Source organism: Dromaius novaehollandiae, chromosome 3 (assembly GCF_036370855.1).
Source record: "Dromaius novaehollandiae isolate bDroNov1 chromosome 3, bDroNov1.hap1, whole genome shotgun sequence".
Taxonomy (NCBI): Eukaryota; Metazoa; Chordata; class Aves; order Casuariiformes; family Dromaiidae; genus Dromaius; species Dromaius novaehollandiae.
Window position 1 is genome coordinate 2,756,924 of NC_088100.1, and position 20,333 is coordinate 2,777,256.

At 42.7% G+C, this 20,333-nt stretch overlaps 1 protein-coding gene across 4 annotated transcripts in view; it reads right to left on the reverse strand.

Moving 5' to 3' along the window:
• Positions 1 to 689: 689 nt before the first annotated feature.
• The window catches only part of KIF13B (kinesin family member 13B), a 124,219-nt gene continuing 104,575 nt past the window's right edge, over positions 690 to 20,333 (reverse strand). For 2 of the 4 annotated variants that reach the window (XM_026101998.2, XM_026101996.2), the window contains 5 exons: positions 20,080 to 20,197; positions 18,980 to 19,113; positions 9,709 to 9,771; positions 7,124 to 8,144; positions 690 to 4,609 (listed from right to left, as the gene is read on the reverse strand). In XM_026101998.2, the coding sequence (XP_025957783.2) occupies positions 4,317 to 4,609; positions 7,124 to 8,144; positions 9,709 to 9,771; positions 18,980 to 19,113; positions 20,080 to 20,197 (1,629 nt within the window). In that variant the 3' untranslated portion in view covers positions 690 to 4,316. Of the gene's footprint in view, positions 4,610 to 7,123; positions 8,145 to 9,708; positions 9,772 to 18,979; positions 19,117 to 20,079; positions 20,198 to 20,333 lie in introns of all 4 variants that reach the window. The other 2 variants (XM_026101997.2, XM_026101995.2) reach the window with 1 other exon arrangement.

The window sequence follows — 20,333 nt, forward strand, 5'->3', positions numbered from 1 at the left end:
CTTTTAAAAAAAACTTTTTTTAAAAGCTGTATATTTTTTTCTGCACTGATTGCAAGACAACCCTGATAAGAGCAGCCTTTGCTAAATGACTTTGAGCCGGGATTGTGGAAGCAACATGCTGTTTGTTGTTTAAAATAAAAAAACAACAACAAAAAACACAAACCACCCCCCCCCCCAAAAAAAAAAAACCCACCTCCCTAACCCCTCCCAGGTGTTTTTGCATGAAGCTGTATTTCAGAGAAAAAAAATGTTGACAAAGAGAAGGGGAAAAAAAAGAAAAACCAAACCCTGTGACTTTTAGGCAGCAAGTTTCAAGGCTGGTGGCTGGTTGCGCTGAGCTTTTTTTTGGCCTCTCTGGGCCTGCAGCTGCTGCAAGATGCCTAATTTGTTTTTTGTTTTTTTAAAGCAAAGCAAAAAAAAAAAAAAAAGTTATTAATTTTTCCAATCCCATTACATTAATTAAAGTGATGATTCATAAGTGACACCTGCCTGGCATCTAAACACCCTCCCACCCCCTGGGAGGCACCCAGGAGGGCTCCGGCGCTGCTCCTGCTTCCACCGCCGCTGGCCCCACCCAAGCCCCTCGTACCTCCAAAAAGCTGAATATGCCGAAAATAGCCACTGCTTCGACAGCTCTAACGCTAGTGGCAGCGGGCCCGGGGACCCAACGGTCTGAATAATGCGCAGGCTCTAAGGAAGGTGTTTATTATTTGGGTAGGGCAGGCTGCGTCGCGTGTATCATACAATATTACAGGCATTTAGTATTGTACAGCAATCATTACAAACTTTACAGCTCATCATTACAAAGGATCTTTGGATTTTAGCTCATTTAAAGTCCACCGCTGATGAATGCATCATACCGCAGCATGAAGAGCCGCTCCATATATACAGACCCACCACATTTACAAAAACCAATGGAAAGACGAGTTAGAAAAGGCTCTTCCAAGACCCCCAGATGCTGGCGAAGAAGCAAAAACCCAGGGGCTCCTGCGCCGAGCCGCGGCCGGGGCTGGAGAAGGGCAGCGTGCGGGGACGGCGCTGGCAGGAGCAGCCCCATCCGCACCCCACCACTTACCGCGCTTAATAAATGATGCTGGCAGGGAGAAGCGGGCAAGAGGATTTTGCATCTTGTAGTGGGACCAGCCAGCAGCTTTATTTAATCTCGCTCGTCCTTTGCTAAGAGCTCCCTGTACGGACTCGAGGGCAGCGTGAAACCTGCCCCCTCCCCGCGTTAGCCTCTCACCCAGGGATAAGGCACTGCTGAAACACAACTCGTGCAAAGGACCGACACGGGCAGGGAAGAGACCTCACACAGCTCCGCTGCAGCGTAAGTGGGTCTCTATGGCAGCCTGGCTTTACGGGTCACTGCGCTTGCCACCCCCTAACACGAGTTCCTGCACTTTGAGACCCATCCGCAGGTCACAGCCACGGAAAGCAAGCTCGCAAGCCTGAGCGGACGCTCGCTACAAGTTCCTGCGTTAAAGAGTCGTCCTCCCTGTGTAAAGTGCATGAAAATCTGGGAAAAGATGCATAGTCACTAACGCGCCAGCCCCGGCGCCTGGGCTGATCCAGTTCAGGAGAGCACCCCCGCTTTCTGCGAGGGCTGCCCTAGGGCTTTTCCAAATGCTGGTTATAAAAAAAAAAAAAAAAAGAAAAAGAAAAAAGAAAAAAAAAGTGTATTACCTTCAGAATGATGTTTTCTGATCAGCTGCTTGAACTAAAGGGACATGCACTTCCTGGAGCCTGTGCCACATCCAAGCGACTCGGCTCAGAAAATAACCTACCTTGGGTTGTCTCCATCTTTGGGGCAGTGTCAGGGTGGACACTGAGGAGAGGTTTAGTTTCAACAGTCCAACAAGACAGTGAAAACACAGAAATACAAGTAAAACCCTGCTGCCCCCAAAGCCAACCAGGTGCTCTGTTAACAGAGAGGGTTTTTCACCCCGATAATCTCCCACCATTTGAAAACCTGCTCGCAGCAGCCGTATTTCAGACGTTTGCTTCCAGCACGATTTATCCTAGAAGAGGCAGTCCCTTTTGGGGGGACAGGCTGCATCTAGCAAACATCGAGAGGTTTTAAAGATATCCCTAAATCCAATAAATGAAATGCTGAGACTGGGGGGGGGGGGGGGGGGGGGGGGGGGGGAGTTGGGAGGATGTTTCACATTAGCTAACTTTTTGTAGCACACTGGAACAAAGTGCAATTAAAAAAGTGTTAAAAAATAATTTTAGAAAACAAGGCAGTAGAAGAGGCATCACATTAATGAACGGGCAGTCTTACATTAGCTAGACTTGTCATATTGCTAAACAGAAGTTGGTTTGTTGCATGAATCATGCCTATAAAACCAGTTTCTCGCAGTTACCCCCCTCCGGATTTTAGCTTCTGAGTCGTTACTGAATCTCTCCCACCCTCGGTTTGAAAGGACAGGATTTTCGTGCAGAGGAGAACGAGAAAAACCTGTACTCTAAAAATGTATTTAAAAGCTGCTCTGTACATTTTGTATTAAAATTTCTTTAGGAAAATTTCGGAAACACTGAAACTAGCTACACAAGGCCAAAGGGATATACAGATCGCCGGCAGCACTGCGCATGCTGCATTAGCCTTTCAGCTACGGATGAGTTTCTATTTTAATTTTATTCCTCCTGCAGAAATGATATTAATTACAGTAAATCAGCATAATTACCTCCTTCACTAAGCATCCCTGTCTCCTTGGATGACAATGTATCTTTCCCTAGGACCTCTGAACCAGACGGCTAAGGCACTTAGATGCCCATGTGCAGCACGGACAGAGACTAGCTACATATTAAAGTTTAATCATTAATTTAGCATCCTAAATATTCCCCCTGTAGATAAAATACCCATTGCTCAAGCTGTCCAATCCCCCTGTGATTACTAAATGATATAAACAGCTTAGAATATAAAAGTGTGGCCTTCCTCGATCTGTTAGAAAAGTGTGAGATATATATATATATATATATATATATATATGTGTGCACATGTATATATTCACATGTACAGTTATATATAATTTGTGCAACAGGAAGTTTAAAAACTAGTCGGGGTTACCAAAAATAAAATCAAGTTTGTATAAAAGCCAGCCCAAACCTGCTGCTTTTGGGAGAGAGAGAACGGTCTGGGGGAGGCCAGTTCGGCTCGGCGGGGTTTATTTCGGGGTGCTGCCGGCTCCGGCGGCACCTCCCCTCCGGAGCGACAGTCCGCGTGGCGCTGGGCAGCGCTCCTCTGTGCAAAGAGAGGCGGCGGGTGATTGTAAAGCGCAACTGTTTTGTAATTTAAAAAGCAATAAATAAAAATAAATAGGACGGATGAACCCCGTTACAAGCACAGCGACCCTCCGCTTTGCAAAACTGGTAGAAATCTGAGTGTTTTGGGCTGCTGGGAGGAGGAGCCCCGTCAGCACAGAGCGGGCGGGAGCGAAGCAGTCACGCCCAATGGCTCTGCAAAAATCACCCTCTGGGCCCAAAGGACAGAGCAAATGAGAATAAGGTTCTGTAGTGCTTTCGGGAGAGAAACAGGGGGAAAAAAGGGCAAAAGCGCTCACTAAATAGATCACGCAAATCTGCTCAAGTCTTCTCCTTCCTAAAGACTGGACCGCAGGCCTGCTCTCACCCGTAACAAACCAGCTGCGAAGATCGTGTCGACTTCTACAGGAAAGAGGGACGACAGAATAGCAATCAAAACAGGCACTGGTCCCAGGTCACATAATAAAAGAGTTGCTCCTTTTTAAAATAAAGGGGTTTTGGATGTTTTTTTCTGAAAATAAAGTTTTCTGTTCCCCTCGCTACCTAACTGGAAGCATTACAACCTTGCCCTTTCACCAGCTATTGCTCTATAGGGACACAACCCTTGCAAAATTAGAAAAGAAACGTTGCTTTTGGGCCTTTTTTTTTTTTGGAACTGCCAGGCACGCCGAGAGAGGCGTTGGTGCGCGGGCAGATCTGAGCAGCTACAGGAAAGTCGTATAGTAATTCGGACTATTCATGTGTCTCTCCCTTCCCTGAAAGGTGGAAGACGCCACAGTTTACACCCGCCGGCCGCCAAGAGCTTCCGGTGTTTGACATCAGTCTTACGCTGAAGTGCCACAATTTGTAACAGGAAACTAAAGATGTAGATCCAGCACCATGACAAGGCAAAGAATTAACATGTCAATCACCCAAAGCATAGAAACCCCCCCCCCCTTCATTAGTGTTTGCCACAAACTAGACGTTTACACAGTTGGTTTAGCTTCACAAAGCTAAAGACTCGCTTCCCCTGGCCGCGTTGCATAGTGTCGCCCACCCGGCTGCGGTGGCCCGTCTCAGTTCGCCCAGGATTTGCGGTTCTCTGCGTTCTTCTGGCCCTTCTCCGGTCGGAGCGCGGCCCCTCCTTCCGACTTGGCCAGGGCTGTCAGCGACGCCAGGTTGGAGGCTGAGCCGGAGAAGTTGCCGCTCCTCCTGTTCTCGGGGGCGGCTGCCCCTTGCAGCTTCAACCCAGCGCTCCGTCGCCTCGCTGCTCCCGTGGCTTTCTTAACTCTGCCCGGTTTCACGAGAAGCCCGTAGCCGGGGTTGCATTTGAAATACTGCTTTCCTCCAATGGAGCCGTCGTTCTTACCTTGGACAAGAAGAGAAAGAAAGATGATATGCAAAATGGCTTTTACTCTGTGCACACAGCTTGCTACTATCCTGCGCTGCAGCAAATTCACTCGTGGTCCCAGCGCTTCATCAGCAGAAGGACCAAGTTAAGTAAGTCAACGGGGTTGCTGTAGACTGAAGGTCGAGTCACCATCACAAAATCCTTCAACAAATTTCAAAGGAAAGAACAACCCTGAAGACAGAGAAGAGCAGTATAAAATGCAACACGGTTATACTAATTACAGGTTTTGTCAGACTAACCAGATAGTTTTTGTTTTAAGGCAAGAAACGTGGCAAGCCTCACGGGTGAGCTCACCAGCGATGCCCTCGATGCCGAGCCACGCAGGTCACCACGGAAGCAGACAGGTGGTCGAGGAACTGAATAAAGGGGAGACAACGGCGGGTCGTGCTGAAAGGGGCACTACCAGGCCGCAGGAAGAAAAAAATTGTCTGGTCTAATATAAAAGCCACTATGATGATCAGAGACTTAGAAACTATTATAGCAGAGGGCACGGAAGAGCTTTACTCTAGCAAAACAAAATGCTGAGAGGGAAAATGACTGTTCCCTAGAAATACACCACAAAGGTAAACAACCAAGAACAGAGGGAGCACTTGCTGAACTGGAGGGTAAAGCTGGTAGGAGAGCAAACTAGATCTAAAGTGGCTATTGATACACTGCCTGAGATAAGTAGAAGTCTATCGGTCAGAGGAGTAAAGAATTGGGAGTAGCTTTCCAACAGGAGTACAGAACACAAAAAATATCAGGCGGTTTTATACCCGACCTTAATACAATTATAGGATTAGAGGAAGCAGTTGCCTACAACAGCAAGAGGCTGGAGCTGATTCCTGTAGCTCCTAGCTCCAGGCTTGGGCTCCAGCGAAGCCAGGACACTTCACTGCTGAACGCCGGCAAGGCCATTTTATGGAGACGGTTAACCTGAATCGAAACGGGACAGTCCGCCTTATTCTTCCTCCCTGCTTGCAATTCAAGGGAATGCTTTAAATTCAGCAAAACTGTTAAATATTCAGTTTGGCAATACATGCACTAGTTTCTCACAAGCAACTATCTGGAAGAAAGGAAAAAAGCCATTTATTACAGGTTTTTGGCCTGTTTTCTGAGTTGAGAGTCTGAAGTTGAGAGGAATTACAGTTACCATGTCATAAAACCTCCACAGAACAGAAAGGACATGGTCATCCCTTTCGTTTTATGTGTTCCCGTCTCTCTACCCCCATTCCTGTGTTGGATCAGATACATCCTCCCGTGGCCAAGGACTCGGACTTCAATCCCTGTTTGTAGTTTACTGTGACAAAGGCACAAGCTTTTGGCCCTATTTCCTAAATGAAGTTCCAGATGTTTTAGAAGCCACTTATGCTCCAACAAATCAGAGACTTAATCCTTGTGGAAAAAGAAGGGAAATAAATATCCGGTAACATCAGCAGTTGAGTCCTCAATAGACCGAAAACCTCTTAGCCAGTAGACTCTTCCATGGGCAGCTAAGCTGATGCTCACGGGGTACATGCAAACGGCTTTGATCTTGGTGAACGGTTCCAGCGCCAGGGAAGCGCGCAAAGATGAACATGGGTAACTCCCCGACATGCCGATTCACCCAACAGAGTCTGCACTGCAGATTGGGAATTTTACGCAGGTTAGTTAAAAGAATTAAGAGAGCTTTAAGAAAGCTGACATGAACCTGCAAAACAAAGGGGGCCTAAAGCCTGGGCCTGCAGCAGAAAACAACTGCCAGCCATCATCTCTCTCTCATCTCCCTCGCTTTAAAGCGCTTGTGCCGAAGCCCCTGTTTTTCTCACTACAGTGGCACACGTGAACAGACCCTGCCCAGGAACAGCAACCTCGTTTCACAAAAAGCGTGTATTAGAGCCTAAATCTGGGAAGCCTATGGTTGTACAAGTTAGAGTCAGACAGGAATGACAGAAACTGAAGGAGACCTTACATCATCTGCATTTCCTGACAGTCAATATATGAATATTTTGTACTGATTTTCATATAAATGTGTATGTATATATGTATACACACCATCTTCTGTACTTTTACAGTTCATTTTAAAATAGCTTATGAGAGACTAAGTAGTCTGTTAAGACACTTTCCATGTTGTTTAGCCTAATTATTCCTTTGCTCACGTGAATCCCACGATTCCTGTTGTACTTTGGACATCCTTATCCTTGGAACAGAAGTCCAAAGGAGAACTTCTTGGGCACAAGGTCTGCCTCCTGCAACTATAAACTGTTGTATTATAAGAGCAATTGAGTTTTCTACCTCTGTTCTTAGAAGCCAGTGAAATAACTGAAAAGGGACAATCCAGTCAGAGGTCAGTGAGACTAGATTGACAAAGGCAGACTGGAAAAGATTACAGTAGGAAAAGATCTTTTACATTTCTCAAACTGTACTAGGCAATCCTCAAAAAGCAGCGTTGAAATGAACAGCACACAGTCTGAAATGTTCTCTGCTTTACACACATACTAAAGCATGTTTTACCTGAAGGTAAATCCAGTTCGACACCAACCCATGTTCCCTCTTGAAAGTCTGTGGGACCAATATATCTAACGGTGCCTGTCTTATTTGTGCCAACTGTGACATATTCTCCCTCTTTCAGCCACTCAGGAATTTCATTGGCATCTTCAGAGTCAGAAATCACTTCCAGTTTTTCGTCTGCTGTCCCTGCTCCGTTATGGCTCAGTCCTCGTGCAGAAGGTGTGCTCTTTTCTCCTTCTTGCGGCTCTTCTGTGCTTAGTGGACATGCAGGATCTGTCCCCAGCATGCTTGTAAAGGACTTGAGCTCAGACGTCTTGACTTTCTGGATTTTGAAGGGGGAGGCTGCAATGCTGGGTTGGGACAATTGGTCGGGATGAAGCTGTGGTTTGGGAACCCCCAGTTCTGAGGCCGAAGCCGTTTCCATTTTCCTAGTGGCTTGTCCTGCTGACTCCACTGACTGCTTAGATAGCAACTCCTTCTTTGGAGTGGAGGTAGAAAGAAAGGTTTTTGCATCAGTGGCCACAGAGGCATCATTTACCTGTTCACTCTGAGTCACAGGAGAAACAAAATATTTTGATTTCAAAGCATCATTTCCATTCACTTCAGCGCTGTCTTTACGTCTCACATGAGCACTTTGAAGGCTGGAAGCAGGCAGACTCTCTCTCTTAGCAGAGAGACAGCCCTCTGAAGAGCTGTCAGAGGGCCTGGGCACGTCAGAAGAGATCTGAGCCGCGGCAGGAGCTGGGAGGTCACTCACTGCAGGCATTTGAGCTGCTGGCTGAACGGCAGCATCGCTTCCTGCTGTAAGTGCTTCGGAGAGGGTGGCTGTTGAAACGCTATGAGAAAAGTAACCACTGGAGGCTTCGCTCAGAGGACTCGGTGGCCCTTCCTGGGAGTCCTGCGCCTGGATGTCTCCTGTTGGCTGCTGCAAAGGCACTTTGGGTGTCTTTTCTGGGCTCTTTTCTGCCTCTGACGTCTGCGCTGCAATTTCAAACAGCTGTTTCCCTGCTTCCTCTTGGGTAATCTGAAACAGAAGAGGATAGTAACTATGGAGATCTGATATCCAAAATATCTGGGCCAAAAGAAAAAAACAGATATAGTGTCTTTGGGAAGTATCAAGGCACCAAGCTTATCTAAATCCTGGTGTAGCTGCCATCTCCAAAAGGTGCAAGCTGATCTGAAGTCAGCTTTTACAAATGTGGTAGAGGCCTGTCAGCTCATTTCTTCCATTAATAAGAAAAGTGTCCAGTAAAAGAAATACGTTCCCCAATATTTACTGAAAAATTATTTATATTACAGGAATGGTCATTTGCTGTTTGAACAGCAGGATTTATATGAAATGTGAAACAGCCATGATCTATAAGTCTCTCACAGTTATTTGGCTTACCTTTCAGGATTGATAAATCATGGCTTTCCAACTAAACTGTCACTTATGTCCCCGTTTCCAAATGCCATTTCCCACCTCAATGTCGCCACCGCCGCAGACTTTCAGAGTACAAAATTAACTGCACCTCATGAGATTAACAGCCCATTTTAGTGATGTATTGCTTGGCTGTAAAGTTTACTAAATCTGATAGATCAATATCTTTTGCCAGCACATGTACTCTAAAAAATTAGGATGTCTCTAAATCTCTTTGGGAGGGTGGGAGGCAGGAGACCGCTAATACGAAGGAAGGGTGGGGAGAAAAGGTAGTTGGAGGAAGGCATCTCCTATCTATTCACTCTCAGGTGTGCAGTTTTATTCACTGTTCAAAATTAACAGTGTTTTATCCCATCTAGTGGTAAAGTGTCCCAACTGGCAGAACTTTCACCCCATTCTGAAGCACCTTTTTCACGGGAGACATAGCTTTCATTTGAAGAAAGAGGAAATCTATTGAGTTACAAGAGTTTCTGAATCAAAGGCTAGCTTTCTATTGCTTAATAGAATATAATAAAGAAAAGTTTATCAAAATGCTGTAGTTGATTAAAAATATTCTTTTAGCTTTTCTATGGAGAGGGTGTTGTACACGTGGACTCTGGAGCTCTGTTCTTTCTTTGGGCTTTCCTTTTTAGGCTTTCAGATAACACACATTTTGCTAAGACAATAAAAGCACAGTGGGAGAAAGCTGATTTGCTATTCATAAGACTGAAGTTCTGCTGAACTGTGGGAGATCATGGGGTCTATTTTCTCTCCAGCTTAGTGAAAGCCTTTTTTTCACGCCAATATCATGAATTGGCTTGAAATGTAAAATCGAGAATTAAGCTCAACACTCAGAATAAGAGACACGTTCTGTTTATAGAAAGTGTCAGAGCCTAGCAATTTGCCTTTTAAAGCAGCAAAACAACTAAATTTCAGCTAGTTAACTGCTAATGCAATCATATGATTAGCCAGGCTTTCAAATATAAAAGTGTAACGAGCAACATACGGGGAGACTTTTGCAGGACCTAAGAAAACATAGCAACACACGCTGCATTTAATTGTCCCAGAGTGAAACAACAGTAAAAGTGCAACAGGCTTTAAGTAACGATCCCAGCAGTTGCTTTTACCACCTTTCGTTTCCAGGCATGAGAACGTGAAAACTGCATGTCATGTCCGAGGGTATGCTTACCTGTTTTATCTTTGTAGCACTGGCATCAATACTGGCAGACTGAACCATAATTCGTGGGACAGGCTGCAGGAATGAAAAAACACAGCGTCGTTCACTTAAAGGATTAAATATTGTCAGGCTGGTATAACTGAAGAGAAAAACATTAAAATTTATATTTGCAATTCTGGAATAGCAAGCAATCCTTTGTCACAAACAGACAGAGTGTTACTATTTTAATGCATTCTGCTGACATATTTTGAAGGGTCAAATAAATGCCTTAAACAAGGTAACACAAGCATCCTTGAATTTTAACACATACAGCAGCTACAAATTCATAGCGTATGAAGTTTTCTTTTGTGCAGCCATTAAAAGAGACCACTGAGCAACGAGATGACAGAGTGGTCTGAGGTCACGCTGGTCTTGCTAGCAAAGTCCTTAGCTGCAGCTCCTCCTCAAAACTCTTTCTCCATCTCTAGTATCTTAAGCCATTTTAGATTTTAGCATCGTTTACTTTAAACCAAATAGGTTTGTTTATTTTAAAGCAAACAGGAAGCAAGAAACTCTGCATCCTCTTTCCGAAACAGGGCATCACCACTGCATGTTAGAGGGAAGAATACACGTCACTTGCTAATCACAGTGTGTTGGTCCTGTCCCAGGAGGACCACTTCTCATTTTCAACAGGATCTTCTCCATTTCAACAGGATCTGCTCCTTTATAGCCTGGCATTTGACAGGAAGGCTTTGGCTATGAATGTTGCTCACTTGCTCTGTATGCAGCTTTTTTAATTTAAAGATCTGAAATAATCACTTGAAACAGTCTCATGAGGCTGTAACAGCAAATTGTGACACTTGACTGTAAATTTAAGGTTAAGCTGTGAAGTTGGGATATCATGCACTGTTGACATGAGAGGGAAAGGGACCATCAGTTCAACAGAGAACCCTGGGGAAGGAAAGCATGAAGAAAAGGAGAAAGGAGAAAAACGCAGAAACATCTCTTCTCAGCACAGTTAAATAATGTACTGCAAGTTCAGGCTCACACTTTCAAGGAAGGAGCTCTTTGAAGGGTGACACACAAAATTTGGGAGCAGCCTGCTTTTTTCCTTTCCTTAATTTCTTCCTCCAAGGGAACCGACAACTCCTTTTGCAGGGAATATGTAGGCAGTGCTAATTTCCAAGAGAGAAGTGTTTAAAGAACTAAAACCTTCCAACTGAAGAGTGAGGTACTCTTCTCTTGCATCCTTCCTAAGGACAGTAAAGTGGGAGTATGACTAATCCTCTTCCAAAAAGAGATATGCACGGGGAAAAAAGAGCAGCTATTATTTATGCAGAGATTGGCAGTTATTAAATAAAAACATAGTTGTTCAAAGTGAAAATGAAGAGGCAAAAGACAGACAGAAACCCCAACAACTTCACAGTGGATCAAAATAATTTTGTAAAGACACTAAAGCTTTGGCTCAATAAAAGCAGGCAGGAGAGGAGGGGGGTTGCTTATCTTCAAACCTGCCGATTGAAAGTATACCAGTGGGGTCCAGAGCAAAGTGGCTCTGTTTAGGGTGCCTGAGGAATCAGCTTTTGGTGATCCTTACTGTGACATGCACTTGGTGCTCTAGGAAGCAGGGGATGACCAGAATTAGAACAAATCAATGATGCCTAAAAATAAACATAGCGTTAGGACTCAAATAAGGTTCACGATCTAACAGGTTGGAGTCAAAATTCTCCTTCCCCAGAGTTGCCGCTGTAAGGACAAAAGGATTTCAACAAGTACATCAAAAACATTTGCACAAAAACAACTATAACACCAGCTTGTGAGTTCAGGGATCGCCTAGAAGAGCGAGGTGTAGTAAGTACTCCAACTGGCCTCAGATGTGCGAGGATAACGGCTGTCGCAACAGCCAAGTGTTTAACAGGTTACGAAAGAAATGGATCATCTTTCTTACAAGTAGATCCTGCAAACATTAGGTTTAACAGCAGCGTATCATGGCGTCACCACGAACAGGGTATGTGGCAGGACAGTAATTCTCTGCTCTTCAACCATATTTGATGCACAGCAACTGGGCTGGTCCATCATGGAGGGGAATGCAAAGGCAAGGTGCTAAGTGACTGTAGTGACCGCTCTTGCTCTGCCGAAGAGGGCCCGAGCTTGGGCAGAGGGGCAGGCAACAGGAGGATTTCTACTTTCAAGTTCTTCATGACTGCATAAAAATATCAACTTTTAATGAAAAAGGAATCTGTAGTCATAAGACCTGAGGGCTAATCCCTAGGCAGGCACCTACACAGGACTTTAAACCTTTTGCAGAGGTGCAGCTGAACCTCAGTGTGAAGCCAAGGCTGCTGAATACAAATAAACCAAGTTAAATATCTCTATGCTCCGACGCAAAAGGCACTGCATTTTGGCATCTCGGAAGGGCTGTACGGAGGAAAACTATCGTCCTTGTTGCTTCCCAGCACTGCTTCTGATCTAATGTAGGAGGGGAAACTGCCTGTTTCAGCAGACCTGGTAGCCTCCAGTTCTCACGCTGGCACCATCAAGCAACCTGATCTTTTTGCCCCGCTTTCTCCCAGCACACGCGGGAGTGCTCTGAGGTACAGCATTATCATCTCGGCACAACTGCTTAGAACTGGAATAAGAAAAAGTATTTAATCATACTTCTCAATTCCTTTGATTTCTTTTCCTCTTTTTAGAAGAAACACAGGAAAGTGGGGTTTTTTTCTAATCTCTCAGAAACCTTCAGTCTTACAGCATGCAAATCCATGAAACCTAAAAACACAGCTGATATCAAATAGCCAAAGAAATAAAACCGTTACACTTTAATCATCCCTCATCAATTGCTAAGATGATGTTCTCTCCCTGAAAGGCTGACAAATCTCAAAACTCGTACAGTAACTTTGCCAAGCAACGTTGAGAAAAACGTGGAGAAAAAAGCAATTATCTGAAGTGGCACTTGCCCAACTTTGCTGTTGACGAGAAACAGATAGGTAAAAACACCCCACTGGGGTAGCAAAACGTACTAAAACAAACCTTCATCGTGAAACGCAGTCAAGTTACCTGGTGGGGGTATTCAAAACAACGCATTTGACACCTTTTGTCTGTGAAGACATTTACTGGCTGAAAAATCTCCCTGAGTTTACAGCCAAATTCTGTCACTAAATGTGCACAGACAGTGGCTGCTAGAGCAGACATACATTTACCCAATGGCAAAACACGACCCTTTTACAGTGTTAATTTTTGGCATCGTTCCTTCAACAAAATTGACAAAATATGGAGCAAGAGCGGACATGAAAGCAATCCAGCTTAAGACATCTTTGAATCAAGCCGTAGAGCAAAAATTGTCTTTTCCCCTGCGAGCTGCTATTCCGCGCAGCGAGTTTACAAGGCTTTGCTCCTCCCAGCCTGCCTGCACGATACGTACTGGTCAGACGGGAGCTCAGTTTGCTCATGCTTTGCGGTGACCAAAGACCACGTAACCTGGAGACCAACCTGGTACCTTGGTGGGCTTGAGGAAGAAAAGAGAATACGCACCTTACACTACATGCAGAGGCACCATTAACCGCCAGTTAAGCCTTTTTGACACCATACATTACAGAGATGAAATGGCAACCCCTTCAACAGACTCCGAAAAATATGGTATTTCAATGCCACTGAACATTTTGTAAGCCGACTCTGTTGATGGTGACCAGCAAATTTGGTACGAAGCCTTTCGACTTGATGCCAGTGGATGAGATTCTTAAAACGTTAATACCCAAAACGCAGAAAATGCAATGGCAGATAACAGAACTGACTGGGCCAGCGTGTCTAAGCAGCATCCTGCAACCTCCAGAAATGATCCAGGCAAGGTTATAGCTGATGCAATCCTAAAGGACATTATCAGAAATCTTCCACTGCTGTTGTCTATGCTTTACCATCTACAGATAGGAATGACTGAGCTCAAGGACTGTCACTCTGACAGTATTATGTTCATACCGCCACTTAAAAGCAGCTATTGGAAACTTCTCCAGTAGGGCATAGCAGCTGCTTCATTAAATGGGGATTTAAGTCACTTTTGAGCACTTGGGATAAAATACTTTTGCAAGCCACACAGAGCAATGCAGTAAGAATTCAGACTCCCCTAATACATAGTGAAAAAAGTTGAATCCCTTTCAAAAAAGCTCCCCTTCAACAATATTCCTCCCTGCCCTTGATTTTAAAATCATTTTAAAGTCAGTCTTTGAAATATAAAATCTCATTTCTTTCATGAGGAGATCTGAAATCCAAGTAGGTTTTTTTTCTGAAGACACTGTACATTTAAATATTAATCCAAACTAAAAACCTTTTATTTCACCTTTCATATGTGGAACATTTCAGCCAGTAATCATACTTTTGAATTCCACAGTTCTAATATATTTTATGCAAAATTAAACATACAGTGCTTCCTATGCAGTTAAATTATTTCATTCCTAGTTCCAGGCAGAAAGATTAAAAGGGTAATTCGTAATCGTTTTCTAGTTGGTTTATAAAGACGTTTCAATGATTGTCTCTCAGAACTTTAAAAGACAGTTTTCCATACTCATTCTCATTAAAAAGTATTTTTAAGAGGATGATAGGGAAACCTGAACTCATAAAGAAACCAAACCACTAACAACCCAGTCACAAGAATTAGACACATATTAGCTCAGCTAGCCACAGAGGATCTGCGAGCTATGCTGATTATAGCATCTAAACGGTTCTTTCTTTGAAACGCTGAAAAAAAGCCTTCTGGATTTTAAAGAAGGTTCTACGAGGCCAAATTATTTACACTTGATTAAGGAATATAAGTTCTTTCAATTATACGATGCACCATGCACATCCATGGAACTACTGGTATTTTTTAATGCACTGCCAGAGAAAGCCTTTTGTCTATTTAGATAGCTTTTCATTAACTGCATTTCATTATTTTTTAGATTAATTACTATGTCTGCATCAGAAGGTGAAAGAGAACAAATTGAAAGCTGCCCTCTCCTCGTGTCACACGTCTGCCTTTCTAGACCACAAACAAAGATGAATTATATTAGCACATGGAAATTCAAACAAGAGCTTTTTTCGGAGAGAGAGCAGTGACTCAGGATCTCTCGTTTAAGCCATATGCTAACAAAAAGACATTTGACCATCCGACAAGGTACTTAAGTATGAAGGTGACCAAAGCCCACTTATCAAATGCACGTTGGTCAGAAGAATTTGCTTTTGCTACGGCAATGTCAAAAAATAGAAACTGAAATTTAATATGTACATTTCTAATATCAGCGCCCAACGATGCCCTAAAATGTAATTACACAGGCAGTTCCCAGAGATCAACAGGGTCATAAGGTAAAGAACAGTAATTCTGCTTGGTGCACACTATGAAAGCCCCAGCACGTTAATAAAAAAGACGAGCTTCAAGAGCAGGTACATAATATAATTAAGCACAGATAGATGAAACTCTGATTCTCCATTCACCTGCATATTTTAAGGAAGTATTTTAAACTTCTCCCCATCAGCACTAAGGGGTGGTGAGGCTTTAAATCTTGCTCACTGCAATACTAAGCCTTTTAAAGAACAGATTAGGAAAATAAAAAGCCATTCCAGCAATCAAAAAAGGTTTAAATTGTTGGCTTTTTTATTTACAGAGTACTGGTAATTAATTTAAAGGCAGCAGATTACTGAGAAAATAGGCATTTTGTAACTTAAAAAGTATATAAACAGCTTCATCAGAAACCAATCTTTTAGGTACATAAACAGCTTCATCGGAAGCCGTTCTGCTAGTTACATAAAGAATCCTATTATGCCAAATTAATTCAATCTAACTAATTAGAGAGCAGGAAGTTCTTTCAATTATTTTATGTGCTGTCTGAGAAACACACTTGAATACGAGAGCAGATTTCATTAATTGCGGTTCATTATTCTCCAGATTAGTTACTAAACTTGCATCAGAAGGTCAAAGACAGCAATTTTGTTAGCTGCCACCACCTTGACTGGTATGTGTCTGCATTCTCGAAACTCGGGCAACGACCGACTATAAACAAAAACAGAACTGGGAAAGACCAGCTTTTTCAGATAACTTTTGTATGCGCTCACTTACTTTAAGACTGATGCCAGCCTAAGCAAGGGCGTGTAATTGAAATAAGCAGTTGCTAAAATGAGTATTTTCAGAAGGAGAGACTAGAACTCTGTCTTCTGTTTGCTCAGAGAGAAGAACAGATTTGGAAATATACATTTATCCACTCCGAGAGCTGCTTGGTCATGACAAGCTCAACCATTTCCCCAAGTTTATAAGTGAAGTTAAGTACCGCTCCCTCGGAAATGATACCCAAAAGCACTAAAATCCCCGGCAGCTTACCCCTAAGACACTGCTAACAAGAAAACACAGCAAAACAAAACTAATGCGTTCGGCAGAGATGTAGGACCATCTAACCCTGATAATTTAACCACAGTGTACTAGCGACTTACTACAACAGCTGGGCCAGCCACCTAGCTCAGTACGGTTCAGCAGCATTTTTCCAGAGCAGGTTTTAATGACTTTAGATAATTAAATACTCTCAAATAACGTAACAGATATACGCTGAAAACCGAGCTCAGCAATAGCTTCTGAAACTCCCTTTTGCTTAAGGAAGTTTTGATGAACCAGGAGAAAGTGATAACGTGGCCCACTTCTTACCTTTTTAGTATTTATGTCCAAAAGGCTGTTATTACATACCCACTCATTTGCCTTTAGCCAGGTGAAGATCATTTAGATCATTTCCTTCAGAAAGCAGTCCTTTAGTAATTTCTGTTCCTTTTCTGTAGTTCTACCAATCTGTTGCTTACTTCCTGAGAAATAAGGCAGCGTTTATATTTCAGACAGTTAATAGGCTGCCATATTCTAGCTTTGTTCACTGCAAGAGAAGTCCATCAGCTCCCTGTTAAGTAGTTAGATTACCTTGCAACTGCAGCTGAAATACCCTTTTGGATTCCCTTCTCCCTTATGTTTTTTGTATTTTAGCACCTATTCTCACCCTGCACATTTCAGTTATGTCCCCTGGCACTGTATATCGGAGTTTTATTTTTCCCGACAGAATTAATATGCATCAGTTTGTATTTTTAGAGATTCAAAAAAAAAATCATTTCTTGTGTCCTTTCTATCGTGTAGTTTACGACAATTGAATAACATATGCAAGAATTAGCTAGTTTGCTGTTTGACTCTGGCAGGTTAGTGATAAGGTGGTAAAGCTGATTGCCAAGCCCTGGCCCCACAGCAGCCCTACCATCCACCGAGTGCATAGCCATTCATCACCACCACCGTTCAAATTCTTTGGGACAATTTTTAACCCATACGACCACATTTGTATCTCCAAGCCATTACAAAGAAGCAAGAAAGGCGATGATTTGTTACTGCTCTTCTACGCTCTGGAATTGCCAACAGGAATGAAGGAGGCCTCTTTGCTTCCCGACAGAGCAGTGAAGGGCACCTGTGAACTTCTCAAAGCAGTTACATATATTTGGAATACAGCTGAGTTGCTCTATTACAAAGCTAAAAGCACCAAAACTTGTAGTAATTTTAAGATTTCATTTCATTATAGTGATCCAGTGGTCATGAAAAGTCTTGGGTTGCACTCCAAAGCAACCAAGCATTAACACATCACACACTGCTGTTAACATTTATACATCAGCTTTTTTTTTTTTTAATCAGAAATAGCAGTCCCTCCTATTAAGAACTGTTGTGATCATGACCTGATTGTTACAGCTGTCATAGCAATCCGTACTGTAAATTAAAATTCCTTAAAATGGATGTCTTTGTAGTTTAAAAACTGACTTCAGGACAAATAATACAAGACTAATCTTGAGCAGTAGGAAGGAGTGGGAACAGGTGGTTAGACTAGAGGCAGGAAATGAGGCCTCGTTTCTAATCTCAGCGCTCTGATTCAGCGAGAATTCAAGAAGTTGTGAAAGGCTCTCACTGCAATTGTAAAGAGCACCTATTTGCATCTTCCGATACCCAAATATCTTTAAGAAAACCACTGCCTTAATTTTAATTATCTCAATTTTATGGATGGGTAAAGTAACACCATTCCAGTCTCAACACTAAGGCTGTTGTAAGTGAAAGGTAACATGAAAAAGTAAAGCATAAAATTAGGTAAGATTTGGGCATAAAACTCGGTTATTTTATTACTGTGTGGAGAACAAAACCACACTCAATTTAAAAGTATTTTAAACCTGTCATACTTTTATTTGTGCTAAGTCTAAGTTACTTTAAAAAACCCCAATATTTAGCTTTAATGTATTTTTTTTATTATTATTTTTTTATTATATCATTGTGCTTCTGCCATAACAAAATGACTCCTAGTAATCCACAGAGGTTCCTGTAATGGCAGGTTTACTTGTAGCAAACAACTGAACAGAATGTCTGGATCCAACCAGAAAAAACAGTTGTTTGGGGATGTCAGATTTTTCTAGAAGGATATCCTTTAAAATATTTCTCTGCACGTGGAGAGTTAAGAAAGGTCTACGTCAACACATAAGGTGCTTTCTAAGCTCCAGACTGGTGAACAAGAACTGAGTAGAGTTAGCTGGATGCTCAAAACATGGACCGAATGGACTTGCATAAACTTTAACAAAAGAGATCTGGCTCCAGATTTACCTTCATAACATTTTTTTTTCCAGACTTACACTATGGAGGGCTATTCCTTTATAAATAAACTACAGCCTCTCATATAAAGAAGGGAATTTTAATTATAATGGGATTCTGTATTTCATCTGTTTGCTTCCGTTAAGAATAGTGTTTTCTAGTCTGCTTGACCATTCATTAGCTGCCATTCAGAGCACGGAAAGCCACATTGGGAGCAGATGCTCTGCAGCACAGCAACCAAAAAATATAATGCTTCTTTGGCCCATGGACTAGACAGGAGAAGAAACAAAACCACCTGCCTAGAGTACAGAGCAAAAGATGGAAAAAGGTGACATGAGCTGGAGGGGGATGGTAAATGAAATCAAGAAGTAAAAATAGAATTACATTTTCCACTTGGCAATACACAAACAACACTAAGTGCACTTCATAAATTTTACTATTGTTGCTGCAAGTGGTATTACCATAAATCACATTGGTAGTACACTTGGCACTTTTAAAAAGCCAAGTGGGCTGAGTGTATCAATAAGTTTAAACAGCTCCACTATCTCTGGATAGAATGGAGGGGAAATGCATCGCAAGGCTTTACTATGACTAAAAGCTTGGTTTGTGCTGCAGCAACATATAAAATAGCACTTTGCCAGCAAGTCTAACAGCACTCACCAATATTACTGCATAGCCTATTTGAATTAATTTTTTTACCTGCTGTGCAAGAGGAGAGGTCTGCCTGCCCTTCTTCTCATCTCTAACAGGAAAGAGAGATTTCAGCAGCTTTGGCATCTGAGGCACGAAGGATTTTACAGGATTCAGGTAGGAAGCAGCAAGGCTACCGAGACCTGCTGGAAAAGTTGAAAGACGAGATCAGTTATGCTTTTGGGGAGGGGGGAAAAACAAATACATAAATAAAATCAAGAAAACTTATCACTTTAGTCAAACTTTAAGAGGACATCCTCCAGTGATCAAAGCATTGGCAAAGGAAAAAGTTAGTGCTTGCTCCTTCCTTGAAAGGGATATATGAATTTGGTAAGTTTTAACCCGTGGCCGCAGTATACTCCTGTGCAAAATACAGAAAAGAAATTTCGCCACGTGGTGTTAAAAAGCTTGTTGTTTGCAACTGGAAGCATAAAATGCTTTCCAATTTGCAGAAGTAGAAGATACTCTAGAAAGAAAATTGAAAAAGGATGGCCATACAACACAGTTTTAATGGCAATTACGAAATCTCCTACAAGTAGAAGATGAGAAGATCCATGTTTAAAATAAAAAAAAAAGTAGGTGCATTCAACTCTTTTCTCGCACTGTTTTTCTACGGTACTCTCCCTTGAGAAAACACCACTATATATTACTGCACTTTTCATTATACATTAAGTACAATCAACTGCAAAATATTCATCCAATTCCAGTGTTGGTTATTCTCTAAAACATTAGTAGCCTTGTTGTTTTCACTGTTTTACTCAGGTAACAGATGACACATTATGAGCCCAGCTAGCTTTGGGTTAGAAATTAAGCTTCTGAGAGAAAGACTGCTTTTTCAGAAATCAAAGACAACTCTAGACATTTGGCATTTACCACTTTGCAGAACTAGTATCCGATTTAAAGTAAAGGCTAGCTACCGCAGGCAGGCAGGCAGCATAAGCTTAGTCATCACTGCTATATGCTCACACAGTTAGAAGCGCAGAGAGGGAACTTCGCAGACATTGCTTTGGAGAGGAAACTGCTCTGCTCTGCTTTATCTGACATTCAGGAGCTAGGGTGATTTCATTCCATTTTCACTAGAGCTGACTGAGCTTTAGGAAAGCCCTTACCTGGATCAGGAGAGTGATTCTGCTGCACAGAGCCTGGCAGAGAGGTACGAGACGGACTAATCCCTCTACTGGAATTTGCGGCACCTTGGGATACATCTTGCTGGCTCTCCCATCGACCCTAGGGGGAAAAAAGATTGAATTTTTCAAGGTTAGCACACTAGCAGGAGTACAGCCATATCCACACACCCTGCCATTTCGCACAGCTGCTTTGCAAAGTTCACAATGCGCAGAGCTGAGGACAGACCCTTCCCCTG